Source organism: Pipistrellus kuhlii, unplaced genomic scaffold, assembly GCF_014108245.1.
Source record: "Pipistrellus kuhlii isolate mPipKuh1 unplaced genomic scaffold, mPipKuh1.p scaffold_m20_p_4, whole genome shotgun sequence".
Classification (NCBI taxonomy): domain Eukaryota; kingdom Metazoa; phylum Chordata; class Mammalia; order Chiroptera; family Vespertilionidae; genus Pipistrellus; species Pipistrellus kuhlii.
In genome coordinates this window covers 18,210,321-18,231,816 of record NW_023425540.1, presented here as the reverse complement: position 1 = coordinate 18,231,816, position 21,496 = coordinate 18,210,321, and the positions used below count along the sequence as shown (strand labels likewise).

At 34.5% G+C, this 21,496-nt stretch overlaps 1 protein-coding gene across 2 annotated transcripts in view; it reads left to right on the top strand.

Moving 5' to 3' along the window:
* Window positions 1–10,667: 10,667 nt before the first annotated feature.
* The window catches only part of CDH10 (cadherin 10), a 66,061-nt gene continuing 55,232 nt past the window's right edge, over window positions 10,668–21,496 (top strand). For both annotated transcript variants that reach the window (XM_036410537.2, XM_036410536.2), the window contains exon 1: window positions 10,668–11,020. In XM_036410537.2, the coding sequence (XP_036266430.1) occupies window positions 10,790–11,020 (231 nt within the window). In that variant the 5' untranslated portion in view covers window positions 10,668–10,789. The remainder of the gene's footprint in view (window positions 11,021–21,496) is intronic.

The window sequence follows — 21,496 nt, the reverse complement described above, 5'->3', positions numbered from 1 at the left end:
CAGAATGTCCTTCTAGAAGTAACTTTGAGTATTAGTACACTAATGATACAATAAGTGAGCAATGACTCTCCAACCTTGGCAGGGATAAGTAATAAAACTCCCAAGCACTCTCTCCCCATCTCTTCATTCATTGATTTTTCCAGAAGTAGTTCAATTCCTGGATTAAAGGAAATAGGGTGCAAGATGGCTTTCATTCTAGCATCTTTAAGTTAGGAGAGCATTCTCGTTGAGAGAATTCTTCCTACCCATTTCAACATAATGAAATAAATCCAAGCTACAGTAGAACAAGACTTCCAGGAACAGCAGGTATAATGTCACAGCTATATTAGCACTGCTAACTTGGTCGTGGATCAAGTTACATCTGGGACTGTAACACTCACTGCCGACGTTTAAAAAGGCTGCCGAGAGAGTCAGAACACTTGGGTGCCATTCCCGAGCCTATTAGCAGAATCGTACAGAAAATGGTAACACCAAGCTCTGTGTCTCTCTCACAAACACTTTCCTTTCACACTGCCATATGCTTTATCCACCCACCACCCCACATTTATATGGGTTATATTTGGTTTTTGCAACTTATCTCGTTAAGATGTTAGCACGTAGTATATTTGCAGAAATACATTGCTGGTCTCTGTACGGGTCACATTCCTGGAGAATGAAATCAATTTCAAATGATTTTGCTTGAAGGGGAATTTTAATCTGAGATGAATAGCCAGGATCAGATTCTTCTTGCAGTTCTTTCTACACTGGTAATGATCTTAGCAATAATATATAACTCATATCTGTAACTAGCAAACCTCTGTTTGTTTGTTTTTTGTATTTTAGTCAACAATGCTATATATTGATAGATTGTCAGTTTGACTAATGCCTTATGTGAGTTCTATGATGTTATATATAAATAGAATATAAGCATCTAATGGAGTAAATGGTCCTTGACATGTTCATTGTGCTTTCCTAGGGAAAGGAATCAAACATCCTTCCAAGGGAAATATTTAGAAGAAATAACAATATTCAATCCAGTTAAAAAAATAGTCACTGAACACAATGAGCAAACCCCAATATTAGTAACTTTGGATGCAATATGTAAGACCCTTATTCAAATTTAGAGCCTAAACAGTAATTCATATGCAAATACATACTTAACATAGAGTGATACATATTAAATGTGGAATTATATATTTTCTATGAGATTAGAGCACAGTAGGTAGTGTGTAATGAACTCTTGGAGAATATAATCAAGCATATGGACTCACATTATCTGAGTCCTTAGTGGAATGCTTTGATTCAATTATGTCACATAGTGCTTTATACAAGATGCATAAAATGCTATCAGCGCATACAAGAAAGTATTTAGTATGCACTGGCTCATTTTAATTGTATAAACACACCTGAAAAATGTACCTTTATTTCTCACTGTTGAAATTTCATTAGACTGTATTGGTGCTATGAAACTCTAAAAGGATTAAAATTGTTCATCCATAGAGACTTGGATTGAATTGCAATAATCATTAGTATTTCCTATTATGATTATAAATGATAAAATTAAAGTAAAAAGCAAGTACATTAAGATCTTAATCAACATAATCAACCGACTAAAAAATGATTAATTCCTTTTATTAGCCAAGGATGGATTGTAGCTTAATTGATCACCTGTGATGTGTGGAGAATTAATTAATAATTGAGATATGTCAACATGCCTATTATATTATATTTTGTGATTTATTCCCCTTAGTTTCCTATATAATACAAATAGTATGTTATGGAAAAAAGCAATTGTTGTGATAAGTATTTCAGAAGAATAATGAAATCGCTATGACTGTAAAAATAAAATAAGATTAAATGAGACAAATGCCTTAAAATTTGCATATAAAGGAAAATACAATTTATAGTATAAGCAGTAGAATCATTGATATAGTGTGGGCAGACTTGACTTAGAAAGATTCTTCTGGTTTAAAAAATTCTGCAAAAAGCCTGATTTTTCAGAAATTAAACTTTTTGTTCTTCCACAGTTGTCAACTCATATTTTATTTTCCTATCAGTGTAATAAGCTACACACCTGAATTTGTGAGGCACTAAACAGGAAAATGGTGTAAACATATTCTGAAAATGTTTTCGGATTAGAGAGGTTTACAGCTTTGCTATTCAAAGTATGTGGTTCCAGCCTCATGGGCATTTCAGGAGAGCTATCGATAGTTAGAAATGCAGAATTTTGGATCCAACCGCAGGCTTAGAACATTTAACAATCAGGAGATGTGAATATATAATAAAGTTTGAAAGCACTGGTTTAAAGAGAATACAGGAATGTGAAATGTTGAGGGATCTTATATAATAAAAGCCTAATATGCAAATCCACTGAATGATGGACTGAATGGTGGAATGACTGGTGGAATGTCTGGTCACTGTGACACACTCTGACCACCAGGGGGACAGATGCTCAATGTAGGAACTGCCCCCAGCCCATGGGCCCTAGGCCAGCCTAGGTGGGTGCCAGTGGGGGCTGCCGATTACTCCGCCAAGTCACCCCACAGATCAGCTCTGATTGCAGGCCACGCCTAGGGACCCTACCCCCATGAATTTCATGGACCAGGCCTCTAGTGGTTTAATAATTCTTAAACTTTATGGAGTATTCATGCTAAATTACTTTTGAGCCTAAAGTAAGGAAATGTGACTTTGAAAGGATTTCTTGAAAATGAAATTTATTTACTGGAAATAACATTATAAAATATTATTAATTTTTTTGTATTTTTATTCCAGGAAATACTTTAATTGTCGTCTCAACTCATTTGATTATTTCTAATTATAACTCTGTTTACAATTTCAAACAACTAATCTTCCTTAAATAATATTTGTCATACTCTACAAGTAAGATTTAAGTTTGATTTTTTTTAACTGTAAGAAAGCAAATCTATTCATAAGGATTTTTTGTTTGTTTATAAGTTACTTAAAGAAATGTTTACTGACAGCTATATGTACGTAACAATGTGCTATCCACTAGTGAGGGAAATTCAATAAATTATAGTCATCTAGACAGGATTTAGAATTATATATTAATGGGAAAATAGTTTATACACATAAGAAATTGCATGCCAGGCTTGAAATTAAATAAAAAATTTGGAAATAATATAGAATAATTCAAAAAATTAGATGCTACAATGAAATGAAAGTTCAACTGCTATCTTCCCAGTAGAAGACATGTTTAAAAATTTTAATTGATTTGGGTTTTGATGAAGTGAGTTTTAGAAAATTAATTTAGCTAATACCCTGTAGAATATATCTTAAATAAGAAAAATTAAGGTTACAAAAACCCGTTGGTAGATACTTTACACTCTTTTGCGTGAAACAATGATGATTTAAAGAGTGTCGTGACACATATATACTAAGAAAAAAAGAGTTGAAAGCCAAGTAGAAAAGAAAAAAAGCAAAAAAAAAAAAAAAAAAAAAAAAAAAAAAAAAAGGGAACATTGACTGACGATCTAAGAGATACTTGGTTAAGTGGAAATATCAAAGATGATTTGTATTTTGAGTCACGTTACTGGAAGAGTTATTATTTGTGGTATTTGTAATATAGGAGCCATGTTTTGAAAAGGCTAATTAATAGTCTTCTAGCTACAAAACATTACCAGAGAGAACCATTCACATAGGGCAAATTAATTATTGGTTTGTTTCACATAATTTCTTATTTTCATTTCTTTATTTTGTGTGTGTGTTGATCAGTTGTTCCTTTTTTAGAGCACTTTTAGGCTTCTAAGAAAATGAGAAAGTACAGAGCTCTCCTGTACACCCTCTGCCTACACATGCCTAAGCTTCCTATATAATAAAATTAGTATGTGAACATACTAATTAGCTATCAACATCACTTATTAGAATTAGGAAACAAAAACAAAAACAAGATGAACCTATATTGACACATCATAACCACCCAAAATCTGTAGTTGACCTCAGGGTTCACTCTTGGACTTGTGCCTTTTGTGGGTTTGGACTCATGTACAAGGATGAATGCATAGGCTCTTGAGAGTTCTACTGACATAGTCTCTCACCCAGAGAGTCCTTCCTCAGCCTTGTCCACGCGTTTGCTAATGAACCTATCACAGGCATTCCTCACTTCCTCTGTATTTTTTTCTCACTGGCATTTCTTTTTAGTTCAGCATTTCCATTTCTCTGCTTACCATGCCCATCTGTTCTTGCATGCTGTCTACTTTATTCATTAGAATCCTTAGCATATTAGTTTCTTCAAATTCCCAGTGTGATAATTCTCACATCCCTATTATGTCAGGTTCTGATGCTTACTCCGCCTCCTCGGTTGTGCATTTAGCCTTTTGATATGCCTTATAATTTACTTTTCTTTTCTTTTTAATCTCCAGACATGATGTACTGGGAAATGGAACTGCTGCAATAGTCCTCAGTAATATGAGGGTTAGGTGTGGGGCAGGGGAAGCTTTCTGCAGCCTATGGTTAATACACGTGTCTTTTAATGATCCTTTGCCTCTGGACTGTGAAACTAACAAGTGTTTCTCAGTTTCCCCCTCCTTACTAGGGGCTGGCTGGCCAAAGGGGGCTGGCTGAAGTGGTATTTCCTTTCGCCCAGGTCAGTTGGGCTATGGTCATACTCCTACTCCAGCATGGCAGGCTCAGCTTAATTAGTTTCTTTAAGGCAGGCCGGTTAAGATCAGAGTGATATGAAGTATTTAAAAATGTTTGCTTTTCCCTCCCCCTTGTTGAAAGAAGCACAAGCGGATATTTCTCAGGTATTTGCTGTGGAAACCAGGTCAAGCTCCTGTAGGTAAATCACACAATATTGAGCCCCATCCCGATCTTGGGAGCAGTAGTTTATCCTGAGTCTTCCCATCTCTTTTGGATCCAAAATAGTTCAGCAAGACTTGTAAAATCTATACACAGTTACTGTAAACTTAAAAATGCACGTATTCCCAATCAAAATCCCCACAGACCTTTATATATAATAAACTTGAGGCCCAGCGTGTGTTTGAAATCGCGCAAGGAGGCTCCCGCCTCCCTCCATGTGAGGAGGCACCCTGCAGGCCGCCACAGGAGTCAGACCGGACCAATGATGCAGGAGGCTGGGACCTGTGCCTGACTTCCGCCCCAGGCCTCTCCCTGCCCCCCTGCCTGTGTCCACTCTGGGCCACCAGAACTGCTGCCCCGGCTTGAGCAGGCTCTCCTGTCTCTGTCTCTGTCTCACCTGCATGCACAACCTCCTCCTGTCCGGTCATCCCGTTAGAGTGTCCCAGCCTAATTTACATATTACCTTTTTATATATTAAGATTGTAAGGTGATCATAAAAATTAAATTGAAAATGCAAAAGAACTAAAATAAACAAAAAATTGTATAGAAAAAAAATCAAATTTGGAGACCTAACATGATCTGGTTTTAAGAAATTTAAATTATAATAATCAAGACAGTGGGCCATTGATTAGTATAAATAAATAGTATAGTATAGATGAATATAAGAAAGTCTGAAATTTTTGACAAAGGCACAAAAACAATTCAGTCAAGAAAGGATGGGCTTTCAACAAGTGGTGCTGGAGCAATTGGATATTCATAAGTAAGACAAGAACTTTCTGATCATACAGAGTGTCATGTGCCGAACTTGATTCACAAAGGACCATAAACCTAAGTGTAGAGCTCACTCATTTGTGGATTCTAATGAACAAAATAGCCTGACTAGCAAAGTAGAACCAGAGGCATGGATACATGGAACTAACTGACAGATGGCACAGGGGAAGGGTTGTGAGAACTCGATGAAAGAAGGAGAGGCGATTAACCAAAGGACATACATGCATAGCCCATAGACATAAACAACAGTGTGGTGAAGGCTAGAGTGGAAAGGGGTGGGGACAGGGTAGAGGTGGGCAAAGGAGGAGAAAATGAAGGAGATATGTAATAGTAACAGCAATAAAAAAAAAAGTATTAAAAACATTTCTAAAAGGAAACCTATGAGAAAATTTTATTGACCTTTTAGGCCCAATCTATAAAAAAAAGTTTATATATCAGTTTAATCAAAATTAGAAACATTATGCTTTTTTTCACATTTATTTAATCTTGCTATTGTTTGAGAAGATTTTATCAAATAATATTTATGTCAAATATATTTTAAGGATATTTTGAGTATCTTAAATAAGTACTGAGTAATGTATTTCACTATATAGCCTTCAAGAACTTGATTATAAATAATAGAAACAAGAACAGTAATGGAAAAAAGATTCCATGTTTATGTGGAGTGCCAATTATTTACTAACATCTTTTATTAATGCAATTTTCAGCTACTAATTCCCCAAATTTGGACTTAAGCTTCTAAAATAATAGGAAATGTCATAATTGTACTAAAAATAGTCACAGGTATAATAATTTCTGGCAAATATTATTCAACTGTAAAGAGAGAGAGAGAGAGAGAGAGAGAGAGAGAGAGAGAGAGAGAGAGAGAGAGAGAGAGTTGAAATAAGGATGACTTTTGCTTCAACAACTTTTAAAGTTTTCAAAGGAGAAGTTACCCTAAATTACACAAACTCTCTAACTCTTAGGGAACAGTATAAGTTTATAGAAAATAAGGTCTAACATGACCTGAAAAGGCATTTTAAAAGATAAACATCATTTTGGTAAAAGTTCCTATTACTTAGAATCCAATCAATTTGAATTTCTGTAGCATCAGTACTTTGTGATATAAAACCGTTTTATGCATCAGAAAATTTCTCTGCCTGGAGTAGGGCATTACAGGATGTGTTCTAATGCAGTTTACATCTGTCACGTTGTAATCTCCTCATGCTGTGGAGAGCGCCACTGCCATTTAATGCACTCAAGAGAAATACTGCTTTACCACGAATCTTATTTCTAAGCATGTTTGCATTAACCTTCAAATCTTCTTAACAATAAAACAATAAAAGTAAACAGATTGCTTACAAATCATTGTGGATCAAAGCATAAATGTCAATGCTGGAACACTGAGAATGCATTGTTATATTAGAGAAGCAGAACGCAATCCTTTTGGTGCCCAAATCACTTTATATAACATATTTTATTTTGTCCTGAAATAAAATCCATGCCACACAGAAAACAAAACAACAAACAACAAATTGAAAATCTATACTAATAATAGAGAAATATGCAAATTATCTCTTACAGTGTCACGTCATGACCAGATCAGGAGGTTGCGTCCCCACCCTCTGCTCAGGCAGCTGCAAGGCCCCGGGTTGGATAGGATACAATAAAAGGGAACAAGAAAGGAGAGAGAGAGGAAGGCAGGTCTGCATGCAGACAGGCCCAGAGGAGAAACAGAAATACAGAAAGGGAACAAGAGAGAGATGCAGGAATGAAAAACGAAAGGAAACTCGGGGCTGCACGCAGGAGAGGGTGGCAACCATGGGTTGGGGGAGCAGGTGCTCCTGGCGAGGGGCAGGGCAGGAGCCTTCCCCAGACTCGGGAGGAGGGCAGTGGCCCTCTGGTGCGGACCGTTGGTGGGGAGGCACCCACAGGTCCAGGACGGAGTGGTGGATGTCTGAGGTCTTCTGGGCAAAGGCGTTCCTGCTTCGTGGCAGCAGCAGCACCCAGGCTGTGCAGGCCTTGGCCACCCTCACTGAGCCGGGTGTCACAGGCAGGGAATGGGAGCAGGACAGTGGCAGGGAGGCCAGGGAACAGGGGGCAGCAAACACCTGGCTGGGGCTGAGCCTTAGGCTGGGGTTTAACACCCCCCCAAATGGAAGTATTAAGAAGGAAAGGAAGAACTTTATAAAGTTGTCAGTAGAGAGCAGAGTTAAAGAAAGGAAAGAGGATGTATGAGTGAGCTGTAGGAGCAAGAAAGGTATAGTTGTGTACTGGGGATAGATTTTAAAAGTACGAGTCAGAAAAGAAAAAAGATAAATGATAGTGAGTAGGCAGATAGATATTAAAACTGGAAATAAGTAGAGAAGAATGTATGGGGAAGGTGGGATGAGAGAGAAAGAGGGAGGAAAGAAAAGTTTTAAGGGGGATCCGATAGAGCTTAAAAGGAGAATGGGAAGAAGGGAGAAATGGGGGAGGGAGCAAAGCAGGTCTCAAGAGGAAGTGAAGAAAAAATTAAGGTGCAAAGAAAGGAAAAAGGGAGGAAGGGCAGGGGGAAAGATAAAGGAAAGAAGGAATGTGAGGAGGGAGGGAGAGTAGGAGAAAGATGGGGAAAAGGATGATGCAACAAAGTAGGAAATAAGGAGGAAAGAAAAGTTTATAAATGACGAGTCAGTAGGAAAAAGTGTTATGTAAAGGAGAGAGGAAAATTGTGTGAGAGGGAGAAACTAATAAGGAAGCCAAATACAATTGTGTGTGAGGGGGATAAGATTAAAAAAAAAAAAAAAAAAAAAAAAAAAAAGTTAATAGGGGCGACCAAATAAGCAGGGAAGGGCAGTTAGCGGATCGGGCAGGCAGGCAAGTGAGCAGTTAGGAGCCAGAGATTCCAGATTGCAAGAGGGATGTCCAATTGCCAGTTGAGGCCCGATCCCACAGGGCTTCAGGATTGGAGAGAGTGCAGATTCAGCTGAGGGACCCCCCCACCCATGCACAAATTTTGTGCAATGGGCTTCTAGTTTTAAAATAAAAAGTAGTATTCAAATAATATAATATAAATAAATAATACAATCAAATAATTATAATTTTAAAATGTGTATTTTAATTCATAATTGTTGAGATATAACTACAAGGAGGAAGTATAGTACTTGGATGTTCAAATGAACTTATAATTCATTCATTCATCCATTCATTCGATCAAAGGGTTTATTGATAACTCCAGGCCTGATGCATGAAAATTCATGCAATGCACTGGACGATGGGGGTCCCTCAGCCCGGCCTGCCCCCTCTCACAGTCCGAGAGCCTTCAGGGGCAGGAGGTGACCTGAGTGATCAGGGGAATGTGATGCCCATCACACCTCTGCTGCTGCCACTGCCAGCAGCACAAGCCTTGGCTGGCCCTGGTTACCTGAGCCTTGAGCAGCCCTGGGAAGCTGGCTTGCCTGTGCCTTGGGCCAGCCCTGGGGGGAAGGGGGCTGAGGAGACTGGAGGACTCCAGAGGCAGGCACATGGCAAGGCCTGCTTCCCTGGCAGGGCTGAGGGAAAACTGGGTGTCGCCATCTTGTGGCTGTGGGCACCGTCATCTTTGAGGGCATGACAGTCAATTAGCATATTCCCTCCTTATTGGCTGTGGGCACCGCCATCTTTGCAATGACATGAGGGTCAATTAGCATATTCCCTCTTTATTAAATAGGATATACTAGGCATAATATTCTATTCTAGGCACAGTGGAAACAGCAGCAAAGAAAAGAGCCAAATTCCCTTCCTTCCTGGGATTATAGCTGAAAGACTATATATATATATATATATATATATATATATATAAACTATATATATATAGTTTATATTATATATATATAATATAAACTAATTATAAACTATATATATATATATATATATATATATATACATACACATATTAAATAAATAAAGCACACGTAATATACAGGTATATACGATATGTTAGTGGCGGTTTAAGACATTTCTACAGAAAACAAATGTTCTACTGAAGTTGATATCTACAGAAAAAAGCATTCCAGGGAAGAGGGAACAGCTGGAAAGGTCCTGGTTGAGAAGGAAAGCATATGACATGGTTTGCAGGGTGAAGTGAAAAGAACACTGTTGCTGGAAAGGCCGAATTTTGGGGATTAGTGTGAGGGATTAGTGTAGAACATGAGGTCAGAGAAGTGACCAGAAGTCATGAAACAAAGTATAGAATTGTAGGTCTTTGTCAGATATTGGGTTTTAAGCAAAGTGAGATGAAAAGTCATTGGAGTATTTTGGGCAAATATGTAACATGGCTGGACTGGCATTGTACCAGAAGTAGCTGGGATTGTTTTGATGAGAAAATAAATGCAGGAAGGGAGATGGAGAGCAATCAGGGGCATCATGGAGTTTGAGACCTACAGAGTAGCAGTGGGTGTGGGTAGAAGTGGACATATTTTCCAAACATAGCAACATGATTATATTCTTCTAGTGTTCATTATTTTACAAACTGATTTGCTGTAGTAGTGATTTTTTTTTTTTTTTTTTAGTTAATTCCAGGGGTTCCACAGACCAACCTATGGGGAGCAGAAGAGAGGTCTTAAGCCGAAGGCACTCCTACTTTGTTTTTGTTTTGTTTTTCACCTTACTTTAACATTTGAGCAGGATTAAATTAGAAGAAAGGGTGACACTGTTTAAAAACCATTTACATACAATTGCATTGCAGAACAGTTGCATGTTTTCTATAGGCTATTTATATCACCATTTTGTTTTTAATGTTTTAATTTATGTTAAATTGCTCTGGAAATACTGACATGCAAAATTAACTACATCTCTACTCTATATAGAGATTATAATTCCTGAAAACCGTTAAAGTGCCAAAACAGGAAAAGACATAAAGCTTAATGTGTCCCATCTTTAGGATGTGTTTGAAAGAAATCACTTACTACTTTATTTTCTTAAATTGTAGACATGTTACTAGACAAGCAGTTTCTCAAATTAACCATTCTTTTATGTAAAAAGGGAAATAAATATTTTGGTTGCTATTATCCATTAATCTTTGTCACAATAACTTTAAACCGACAGCTAACATTCACAATATTGTTAACTGACTTTCTTGTTTGTTTGTTTATTTGAAGCTTTTGGAAACATGTACAAAACACTGATGAAATGTTGGAAACCAGCTGAAACACAGTAAAATTCAACCCAATAAAGTAAGATTGATTTTTCTTCATCCACGCTGGGAATTTTCAAGGAGTGAACTATGACATTATATCGATATTTGCTACTGTTTCTACTCTGGGTATGCTTGCCACACTTCTGCTCTCCAGAGATAATGTTCAGAAGGACTCCTGAGCCTCAGCAACGAATTTTAGGTCCACGCATACCAAGAAGTGATGGCAAAATTCTGCATCGTCAAAAACGTGGTTGGATGTGGAATCAGTTTTTCTTGCTGGAAGAATATACAGGATCTGATTATCAATATGTGGGAAAGGTAAGTTTCTATTGAAATTGCAAATATTTACATTCTTTCCTTATTGTCTTATTAAAGAAAATTTGAAGATCATCAAGAGCATCCTTCCCATAAATTTGATTCTCTAAGTATTAGTAAAGCAAATTAAGTTTCTAGAATATAAATTGTAATGTAAAATACTATGGAAAGAATGACTATAACATGATAAAGGAATTCATTTCCCGGAAATCCGTCCACTACCTCATGGATTAAAGTAGTACTGGAAATTACTATTTTAGAATTCATAGCTAGAAATCAATGATAGTGACAAAACTTTGTCAATATAGTCATTACAGCGACAATGCATATAAATAATATAAAACATATGTAGCTTTCATTCCTGTTGAATTCGGTAAGGAAGAAATGACATGTTTAAAAGTTGTTTAACATTTTACAAAATGAGAAAGCAACTGTCATTAAAAATATAACCTAAGGCCAAAAAATGTCATATTTATAAGAAAACTTATTTCAGATATGTGCTATTTGTTTTACTTAAGTATCAAAATAGATACAATTCTATAAATGAAAATAAATAGGAAGGAGCAATACTAGTTCACTTATTGCAATAATGTTGCAGACAAAGACGAATTATCATTCTATTTAGTTAAAAAAGTTAGTGAGGAAAATTAGATGTGGTTGGGAATGGAATAAAAAATGTGACATATAAGTACTCTAACAACAACTGCTTTTATACACTAGATTGTATTAATTTCCAATCTTTTTTCTTGGCACTATCTAAATCTAATCAAAGTTAGATAATGTCTTCAGAAGGAATTCACTGTAATAGTTAGGGTTATTATTTTTATGGACAGTCTATGAAAGTATGTCAAAGAAAAATAAGAAGTTAAGCATACGAACAGATGGAAAACAGATATAGTCACATGTTAATATAATACATCACATGTAAACACTATAAAATTAAAATAGATACATGTTTTGGTGACTTGTGCATTTACCCAAACATTAGTAGCTTCATTCAAATAATTAAGTTTTGGAGTAAGAAAAACTATTTTTAGAGAATACATGTTCTTTGATTTAAAACACTTTGATGCAATTTTTTTCATGTTTCAACTATTTCATTCTTTTTTAAAGAGTCTGGCAATATGGGAATGATGATATTAAAGGTTAAATGTTATATTGAGTATTAGGAGAAAAAAAGAAACAGTGGCCTAAGCAATATTACCAGAAATCATGTAGAACTGACTTATCACAGTCTTCATCTGATTGAATGCCCAAGATCAGAGGGCTAAGGTAAAGTTTAGGAACTCTGCAATAGGCAAGTTTTAGTTTATGAAATCAACCACATGAAAATATAATAAAAACCTGAATCATATAAACTATAAATAGTTCTCTGATTCTTTCTGGTTATAGCAGTTATTTGCATTTTCATTTCTATTTTTCTTCATTTAGTCCTTAATGAGGATTTAATAAATGTTGATAACTTGAATTATCCTTATCTTATGCACCCTCTCATGATATTCAAGCTACTTCATATGTAGTTTTATTTATTCTCTCCTCAAAAAATATGAACACAATGAAATCAAGAACTTTCTCTTGCTCTTTGTTTCTCGCTGTTATAGTAGAGCTTATTATTTAGTTGATTGATCTGATTTCTATTGAATTGAATTCCCAGAGTCATCTGATACCCACTTGGCTTTTGGAAGGGAAAATTAATCTAGAATTTTAAATCACTCTGTGCAATTAAAGCTGATGTATACTTCAGATTTTTCCATTTTAATATCTTCTGTACTCTGCTTTATAAAAGCAAATCAGAAAACTCTCATGACAACAGGGGTAAGGATTTCATGAATGTGATTGCCAGTTCTTTTCTATACAGTATATGCAAAACTACTAGATTAACAGAAATATTAGATGTTGTAGCTCTGAGTTTGCTTCTAATGTACATGGTATCATTTTTAGTTTCTATTTCAAATCCCTTTTGTATTTTATGTCATGACCTTGGAAGTAGCTATTTAAATTTTTTCTTATCTACAGTGTTAAATACACACATATCAACTACTTATTAATTATTTATATATCATTAATATCTCATACAATTAAAATTTAATTTTAGATATCAACATAAATTTAATATATGCCAAAAAGGCAATCTGCAATATAGATTATTTCAATAAACATATGTTGTAATGATTATAAGTTGTGGCTAAGACATATTTTCTTTATGAAGTATAAAAAATTAAAAATTCCCCAGATATTCTTTCTAACATTATTTCTAATGAACTCATTACATTCATCCTTCTTTCAGAAGTTTTACTTCTAATTCTTACATGCATGGAATCCAATGTCACATCTTACATCCATGTGATCCAATGTCTGTAGGTTAGTTTAGACATAGGAGTAAAGTGTGCCCCAATGCTGGACATAGGATGATGGTGATAGACACCTATTGTAGTGAGAAATATATATTGGGCTCAGAATAGGGACAAGTGGAGACAATTACACTGGTGGAGTAAGAATGATACTAAAAAGCAGCATGTGCATGCATGAAGACTGGGAAAAAATAAGGATTAGCAAAAAAAAAAAAAAAAAAAAAAAAAAAAAAAGTCAATCTAATCCTATAAAGAAAAACCAATTTCTACTTAAGATGTTAAAGCAAAGGAAAAATTAAACCCCTTACTTCTCATTCAGCTAAAGCAGAAGGAAAGTTAGAAAAAGAATATAACTGCAAATCAGAAGATCTAGGATGTAACCTTGTTTCTGCCATTAATATTCTGTCAGTAGTTAAATCAAGTATCTTCTCCTTGCCTTCATTTCTCATCTATTAAATCAGAGTGTGTGTGTGTGTGTGTGTGTGTGTGTGTGTGTGTGTATATATATATATATTTTTTTTTTTTTAATGTGATTATGTTGAGTGTATGATTGCACCAATTTATCTGCTCATTGAATACGAGTTTTGTGTGAGTCCAATGTTGTACTGTCCAGGCAAAAGGAGAGAGAAGAGTGGAAGATAAGAACCCACTCTATGTGTGAATGTGATGTGATCTAGATGTGAATATGGTGTGAATAGAGGCAAGATTTTTGTTTGCTTTTAATTCTTGTGGCCACCTCAAATTAGAAGCTCTAGGACAGTTTAAAATGTAGATTTCTTATCTCTTGTAGTCTCATGCCAACATAGCTTCCTGCAAATACGACTCTTCTGTGTGACTCATTTTACCCTGCCATGTGTGTGCTAAAACCGGTGCTCTTTACTTCTGCCACAGCCATGTAACCACTTCCCTTTTTATAAATAAGATGGTATTGATTTTTCTTTCTATGTAATATCAAGCATTTTGTCACATTGAACCCGGCCAACTTTTTTTTTAGATCCTCAACTTCAGATATCCTCTCTTAGTGTATTTTCCTCTGTTCTTTTAAAATTCATTGCATATAGGTAGCCTTAAGTCATCACTTGATTTTTTTCTGATTGTTTTGTGTGTGTGTGTGTGTGTGTGTGTGTGTTATTTTTTGTTTGTTTTTGTTTTTTTTCTTTTTCTCCTAAAATCCTTTGTTTTAAAAAATAGGAAGACATATATTTTCTCTATAGGTATGTTGTTATTTTTAAACTGAGAGTTATAAGACAAGTTTTAAACTGGTAAGGCTTTTTTCTGGATGTCCAGAGGTGGTGGACTTCATTCCTCTAGCTCTGCCATTGGGTTTTTTAGATCCTTTTAAGCTCCTAATAAATGTTGTAGCTGGCCAAACCACAGCTCTATAATAACATTTGCAATAGCCATGCAGACAAATTTTTGTTTTGTTTTCTAAACTGGCTTAGTAAAAGTCTTGAGTTTTTGAAAAACATAAATTTGAGTCTATCCTTTCCTTTATTTATGATTTTTATTATTTTTTTTAAACTAGATTTGGCAGTATTGGTATACTGTAGCCTGCTGAATTTATAAAGTTCATTGTTAGTTTTCAATGATGTTTTCATGCCAGTTGATACCATGGTGATAGTTTTAAAATTGAATATGGTTTGATAGTCATACCAGACACACAAATTTGGAATCCTGCCGCTGGAGAGCTAGTTGTTAATAACTTGCCAATTTACCACTGTAAATTAGCATTTCTTTTATGAATATATTGCTGAAATTGAATATAATAATTTATGGATACATAAGTATGTTTTCTGGCATATTGTATGTAAATACTCAATAAAATTTTATAATCTATCCCCCTTCTATCTTACCTACAATTCTCATGGAATTTCTTAACTGTCTTATTAATCTTATACTGACTCAAAACTGAGTAATAATGCTTTCTTGACCTGAGACTTTAATTTATTTTCCTGTCAGTTTTCTCATTTATATTTTTATTTGAGGAATTTCATTATGGCTGATCTCTGTGGCCTTTAAATATTAATCAATCTCTTCTTAGTTTAATTGAATTTGTTTCTTTTAGTTCTTGCCTCCTGTTAAAGAAATCTAGCTTAAAATTTTTCAATTGTCTCTACAGTCTTTAAGTTTTATCATGTATTTTACTGTTAAATGCACTGAAGCATGTCAATTATCAATTAATATGTTTATCCTTTATATACAATTCAGAACTGACTATTGAGATGCTGATTATGATAGATGACACAGTAAAGTGAGAGAGGATTAGTTTTCTCTCAAAACTTTGAAATTGGATATTTACTAAGGCAAAACTCCATTTTCAATAATATTCAACTTCGAAAAGAAAGAATGAATGAGTTAATGGGCACTATTTCTTTTCTTTCTTCAGATCAAATGTTGAATAAAGCTATCAGGAACAAATCTTTTTTTAAGTAGGTAATAAACCACCAGAACTTCAAAACCAGCAAACACTAATTACTACATTGTTAATCTCACATTACAGAGTCTAGCCAGGTCAAAACAGTCTTTTGGAAGTCAAAATGATTTTAAAGCATTCACAAAAGTACATCACTACTAATTGGTAAAAATTAAATGATGCCAATGCAAATCAGATAAAAAATATGAAGCCCAAAAGAATCGTAAGCCATATATTTCCAGATATTCTGGAGACAGGTCTTTTAAAAATTTTAAATATATATTTTGTATTGATTTCAGAGAAGAAGGAAGAGGGAGAGAGATAGAAACATCAATGATGAGAGATATACTTTGATTGGTTGTGTTCTACATTCACTCAGGACCAGGACAGGCAATCTAATCTGCAACCCAGGTGCATGTCCCCTTGACCTGAACTGAACCTGGACCCTTCAATCTGCAGGCAGAAACTGTATCTGCTGAGCCAACCCTGATAGGGCTGGAGACAGGTTTTAAATCTTGAGATCTGATTAGTCAGAAATACAAAAAACATTTTATGTATAAATTATTTTCAGTAGTCAGATGATAAGCAAAAGTCTCTGTTAGGTGTTGCAAGAAACAATCTTTCAGAATATATATTAGGGAGTTATCATAAACACCTGTGGAGATAGATGTAAGAATTAGGGTCAGACAAAGAGAGAATCAGTCAGTGATGCAAGTCCTCTGGCATAAGCTCAACTCATGGGTTCTCTGGTGTTTAAATATTCTACCAGAATATCCAGTGGTCTAGACCCTTAGACCTTTAGCTCCATCAGATTTCTGATTGGGTTTCCCTTAGAAATGCTCACCTGGAGTGAGGCAGCTCCCGAAAGTTGAGGTAATCCATGGAGGGGATTTTACCCCATTGGCACAACATTCTGTCTGTCCTTCCAGGCCAAACTGGGGCTGGCAAATCTATACATAAACCACAGATAATTATTAAACCTGATTGTTTTCATTTCAAACAATATTGAATAGAAATATTTTATCACTTATAAAATCATCTGAAAAAGTTCTTATGAAAATAGTATCTCTAAGAAAATAATGAATTACCAATTGAATAGAAAAATTATAACATTATTGGAAAAAATAAACCTCAAGGAAAACACACTCACTCAGACACACACATAGACAATAGTTTCTCACTCGAAAAATATAACAATTAAAAAAACACACATATATATTTGAAATAAATTTACCAAATCTACTAAAAGTTTGTAAAAATTGAACTATTTAAATTAAGAAGACATCTGGAAACATTTGAAACTAGAGGCCCGATGCATGAAGATTCGTGCAAAAACTGTCTTTCCTTCCCCTGGCCGCCAGCATCGCCTTTGCTTTGGCCCGGAGCCGCCTTTCTGACCCCCACGCTGCCCAGGCCCAGAGTGGCTTTGGTGGTGCAGAAGGCCTGCATTGTTGCCATGGTAACAACGCAAGGGCCCTGCCCCCACCACTTGGCACCTGAGTATGCAAATTAACCCATCATCTTTCTTGTGTTAATTTGCATAATCACTTCTGATTGGCTGGTGGGTGTCATGAAGGTACGATCATCCCCTGAGGGGTCCCAGATTGAAAAGGGTACAGGCTGGACTGAGGAAACCCCTCCCCACCTGTGCACAAATTTTGTGCACTGGGCCTTTAGTATAATTATATATACTTAAATTTTCGTGAATGTTATTTTGCTAAAGTAATCCCATTCATCTTTTTTTCTTATTAATACTATATGCATTTTGAAGATTTATATTATTTCCATACTATAGTGTTGAATTTAACTGTTGCACAGTATTTCATTATATGCTCTATCAAATTAAAAACAAAATAACAAACAACCATTTAGCTGCCCTACCCAGAAAGACTTAGATTCAATTGGTCAACAATAAGAGCTCAACATTTTGCTTGTTTGTTTTAATTGGTGTATTTTAAATTCCTCTACATGGTACACAGTAGGAACAGATACATGACCCTGGCCTTCCCTAATGTTCTAAATCCTTGTTTTTAATTAATTACTATAGTCATTGTCCTTGGCTTCTTTATAATATAAATTGTGCCAAGTGAGATAAAGGAAAAGAAGAATGCAATAAGGTTAGCACTGATGGATCGTTTGAATGTGGTCACCAATTAACCTTAAACTAAATTCAGAGTAAACTCTCTAACACTGCTAGAAGTATATATAGTATTGTCTTCTTTCTCTTTCCACTGAACTTTATCTTCATAATTTTCTCATAGAATTATTTATTGCTTATTTGTTTACTTATTTGACTTAAGACTTTATTGTTTAAAGCAGTTTTAGTTTCACAGTAATATTGAAGAAAAGATAAATATATTTTCTGCATACTCCCTACTCTGGGACATGTATATTATCAACATCACTGAATAACATGGTAAAACTGTTAGAACTCACGAACCTTCATTGACACATTATAATCACCCAGAGACCATGCTTGATTAGGTTTAACATTGATATTGTATACTGATAGGTACCTATCATTATGTTATCTTACACAGTGTTTTCACTTCCCTAAATCTTCTATGGTCCTCCCACCTATCAACCTCTTCCCTCCAACCCCCAATCCCTGACAATCACAATCTTTTTACTTTTCCCAGTAGTTTTGCCTTTCCCAGAGTGTTGCATAGTGGAATCTAATATTATGTAGCCTTTTTCAGATTGGCTTTGTTCACTTACTAATAGTATTTAAGACTATTTTATGGCTTCCTGGTTCATTTTCTTAGCAAAAAAATAGTATTTTATTGTCTGAGTACACCATTTTATTTATATGTTCACCTATGGAAGGACATCTGAGTTGTTTCCAAGCTTTAACAATTATACAGGGGTGGTCAAAAATAACTTTACCATTGTAATACAAATAAATAATACAATAATTAATAAACATTAACACAAGAAGAAACTGTTTCACCTACACCAGTGTTTTTCAACCTTTTTTGGGCAAAGGCACACTTGTTTCATGAAAAAAAATCACGAGGCACACCACCATTAGAAAATGTTAAAAAATTTAACTCTGTGCCTATATTGACTATATATAAAGTAATTCTCTTGAATAGGAATCAAATAAACACAAAGAAAGTATTTTATAATTACTTTATTATGAAATATTAAGTAAACAAAATAGTGAAAAATTATAAAATTCTTGTCTTGTCTGCACCTACGGCACACCAGGCAACATCCGCGGAACAGCGGTTGAAAAACGCTGACCTACACACACCAAAAGTCATCTGTCCACTTCTGTAACACAGCTGCTATAAACACCCAAGTGTAGGTTACTATGTGGACACAAGTGCTTTCAACTCCTTTGGGTAAATTCCAAGCAGCAGTATTGGTAAAAGTAGGTTTAGTTTTGTAAGAAACCTCCAAACTGTCCTTCAAGTGACTGCACTATTTGCATTCCCACTAGCAATGAATGAGAGTTCTTATTGTTCCACATTTTTGCCAGCAAGAGTGTTGCCCATGTTCTGGATTTGGGGCATTTAAATAGGTATGTGGTGGTAACTCATAGTTATTTTAATTTGAGTTTTCTTGAAGTCAAATGATGTAGGGGGCCTCTTTATGTCTTTATTCACCTTTTGTGTATTTTACTTGGCAAGTTATCTCTTAAGGTCTTCTTATTGTTGATTTTAAGAGTTCTTGGTACATTTTGGGTTACAGTCCTCTATTATTGTCTTAATAATAAATATTTTGTTTCTTCTTTGTTCTATCTTCTCATTATCTTTATATTGTCTTTTGCAAAGCAGGAAATTTTTACTTCTAATGAAATCTAGTTTATTAATTCTTTCTTTCATGGATCATGGCTGCAATTTTGTATCTAAAATGCAATTTGTATACCCAAGGTTTACTCTAGGTTTTTTCCTATGCTATCTTCCATGAGATTTCAGTTTTGCAGTTTATATTTAGGTCTGTGATCCATTTTGATTAAATGCAAATCTGTACCAAGCACATATTTCTGAAGTAGCTAATGTATAATATAAAATTTATGTTAATCCCCTGAAATGTCTATTTTCAAATTCCATAAGTATTATGCCATTTATATTATCTTTAATACTAATATCTGTAAGCATAATATTGGCACTAAATAAAAGTGGAATATATATAACCCTTTTAAACATTAAGTAATAAAAATATTAGTTGAGGGTATAGTGTATGCCAGTTATTGCTAGGCACTATACATGCTATAATTTACACAACAACATTGCAATAAAACATTGCTATTCCTACTTTACCAAAAGGAAACTGAAGCTTAGAAAAGCTAGCCATTTTATCGAGTTTCATAGCTCTTAAATTATTATACAGCTAAAATTCAAACTTAGTATTATATTATCAGTAAACTTGAATTATTTCACTATAGTATTCTAGGATATTAGTAAATAGATGTAAAACATCACAGAGAAAGCACAACTCTTCTTTATTACATTTTATGTTTGTGGGTAGTACTCTTATTGAATGCATAAATCTATCAGCAATGCATTTCAACCTGAAATTCCTTTACTCTTAAGATGCTGACAATCGTTTATAAAGAACCCTGAAGTTTCAACTTAGCAGCCAAATTCTTTGAAACTATGACCTAATCTACAATATCAGTCTTAGTTTCCATATTTTTAAAGGAAATAATGGCATCTATTCGTGCACGTTGTAATTTTGGAAATCAAAAGTAGATGATGAATGTGCCACCTTTTAAAACTCTTATCAAACCCCATCTAAATGCACAGCATTACTACAATTTAGGGTGCATATCAATAGAAAAACACAGTAGCTTCTAACAAAAAGCTCATTTATTTCAATGCAGTTTTAATTATAAAAATGCAAAGAGGAATCTAAAGGAAACACACAGAAATGGAAGTGGCCTCATAGATCATAATTACATGTTGACTATGTGCTATGTTGGTGGTTAGACTTCTTTTTCAATATATTTTCCTACTATCCTGTTTCTTAGCCAAAACATGTAAGCCAATGGAAATGCACAGGATATTGAAACAGTCATACACACACTGACACTCACGCAACACACATAGAATTGAAAATATTTCCAAATGAAACATCATTACCTTATTTTTAATTTAATCAACCGAAAGTGAGAATATCTGCCTTTTAAAAGGGTAAGCAGTTGGGATCTTGTATTATCTAAGTAAAATCATCCAAAAAATGTTAAGTTAAAGGCAAAAGATAGTCAGATGTTCACAAAATTAGAGATAAAACAATTAACAAAGACATGAAAATACCAAAATATTAAAAAAAAAATCACACTTTAAAACATGGAAAATATGCTATACATTTAATTAACATCTGGTCCAAAGCTGTATTCTAACTGAAATCTGGCCTATAAAATATAGATTATTTAATCCCTTCAGGGATTGATAGAGTTTTCCATATAAACTCAAGATTTTAAATATGAAAAATGTTGTGGTCATCTAAAATAAAAATATAGTTTTCTAAATTAGTTTTCCAGACTAATTATGGTCTTAGAAACTTCCATTCCAATAGATTATTACTTTCCTTAATTTCTTATAATTGTGTCATAGTGTTCTTCCTTGCTAAATGTAAATTATAGTTTATAAGAATATTTGAAATTTTAAATGTTCTGTAAAATTCAGAATCGAAATAATAACTTATAATAATGAATAGTTAATCAAATTTAGCCAAGTATTCGAAATGATAAAATGTAAGAGTTTG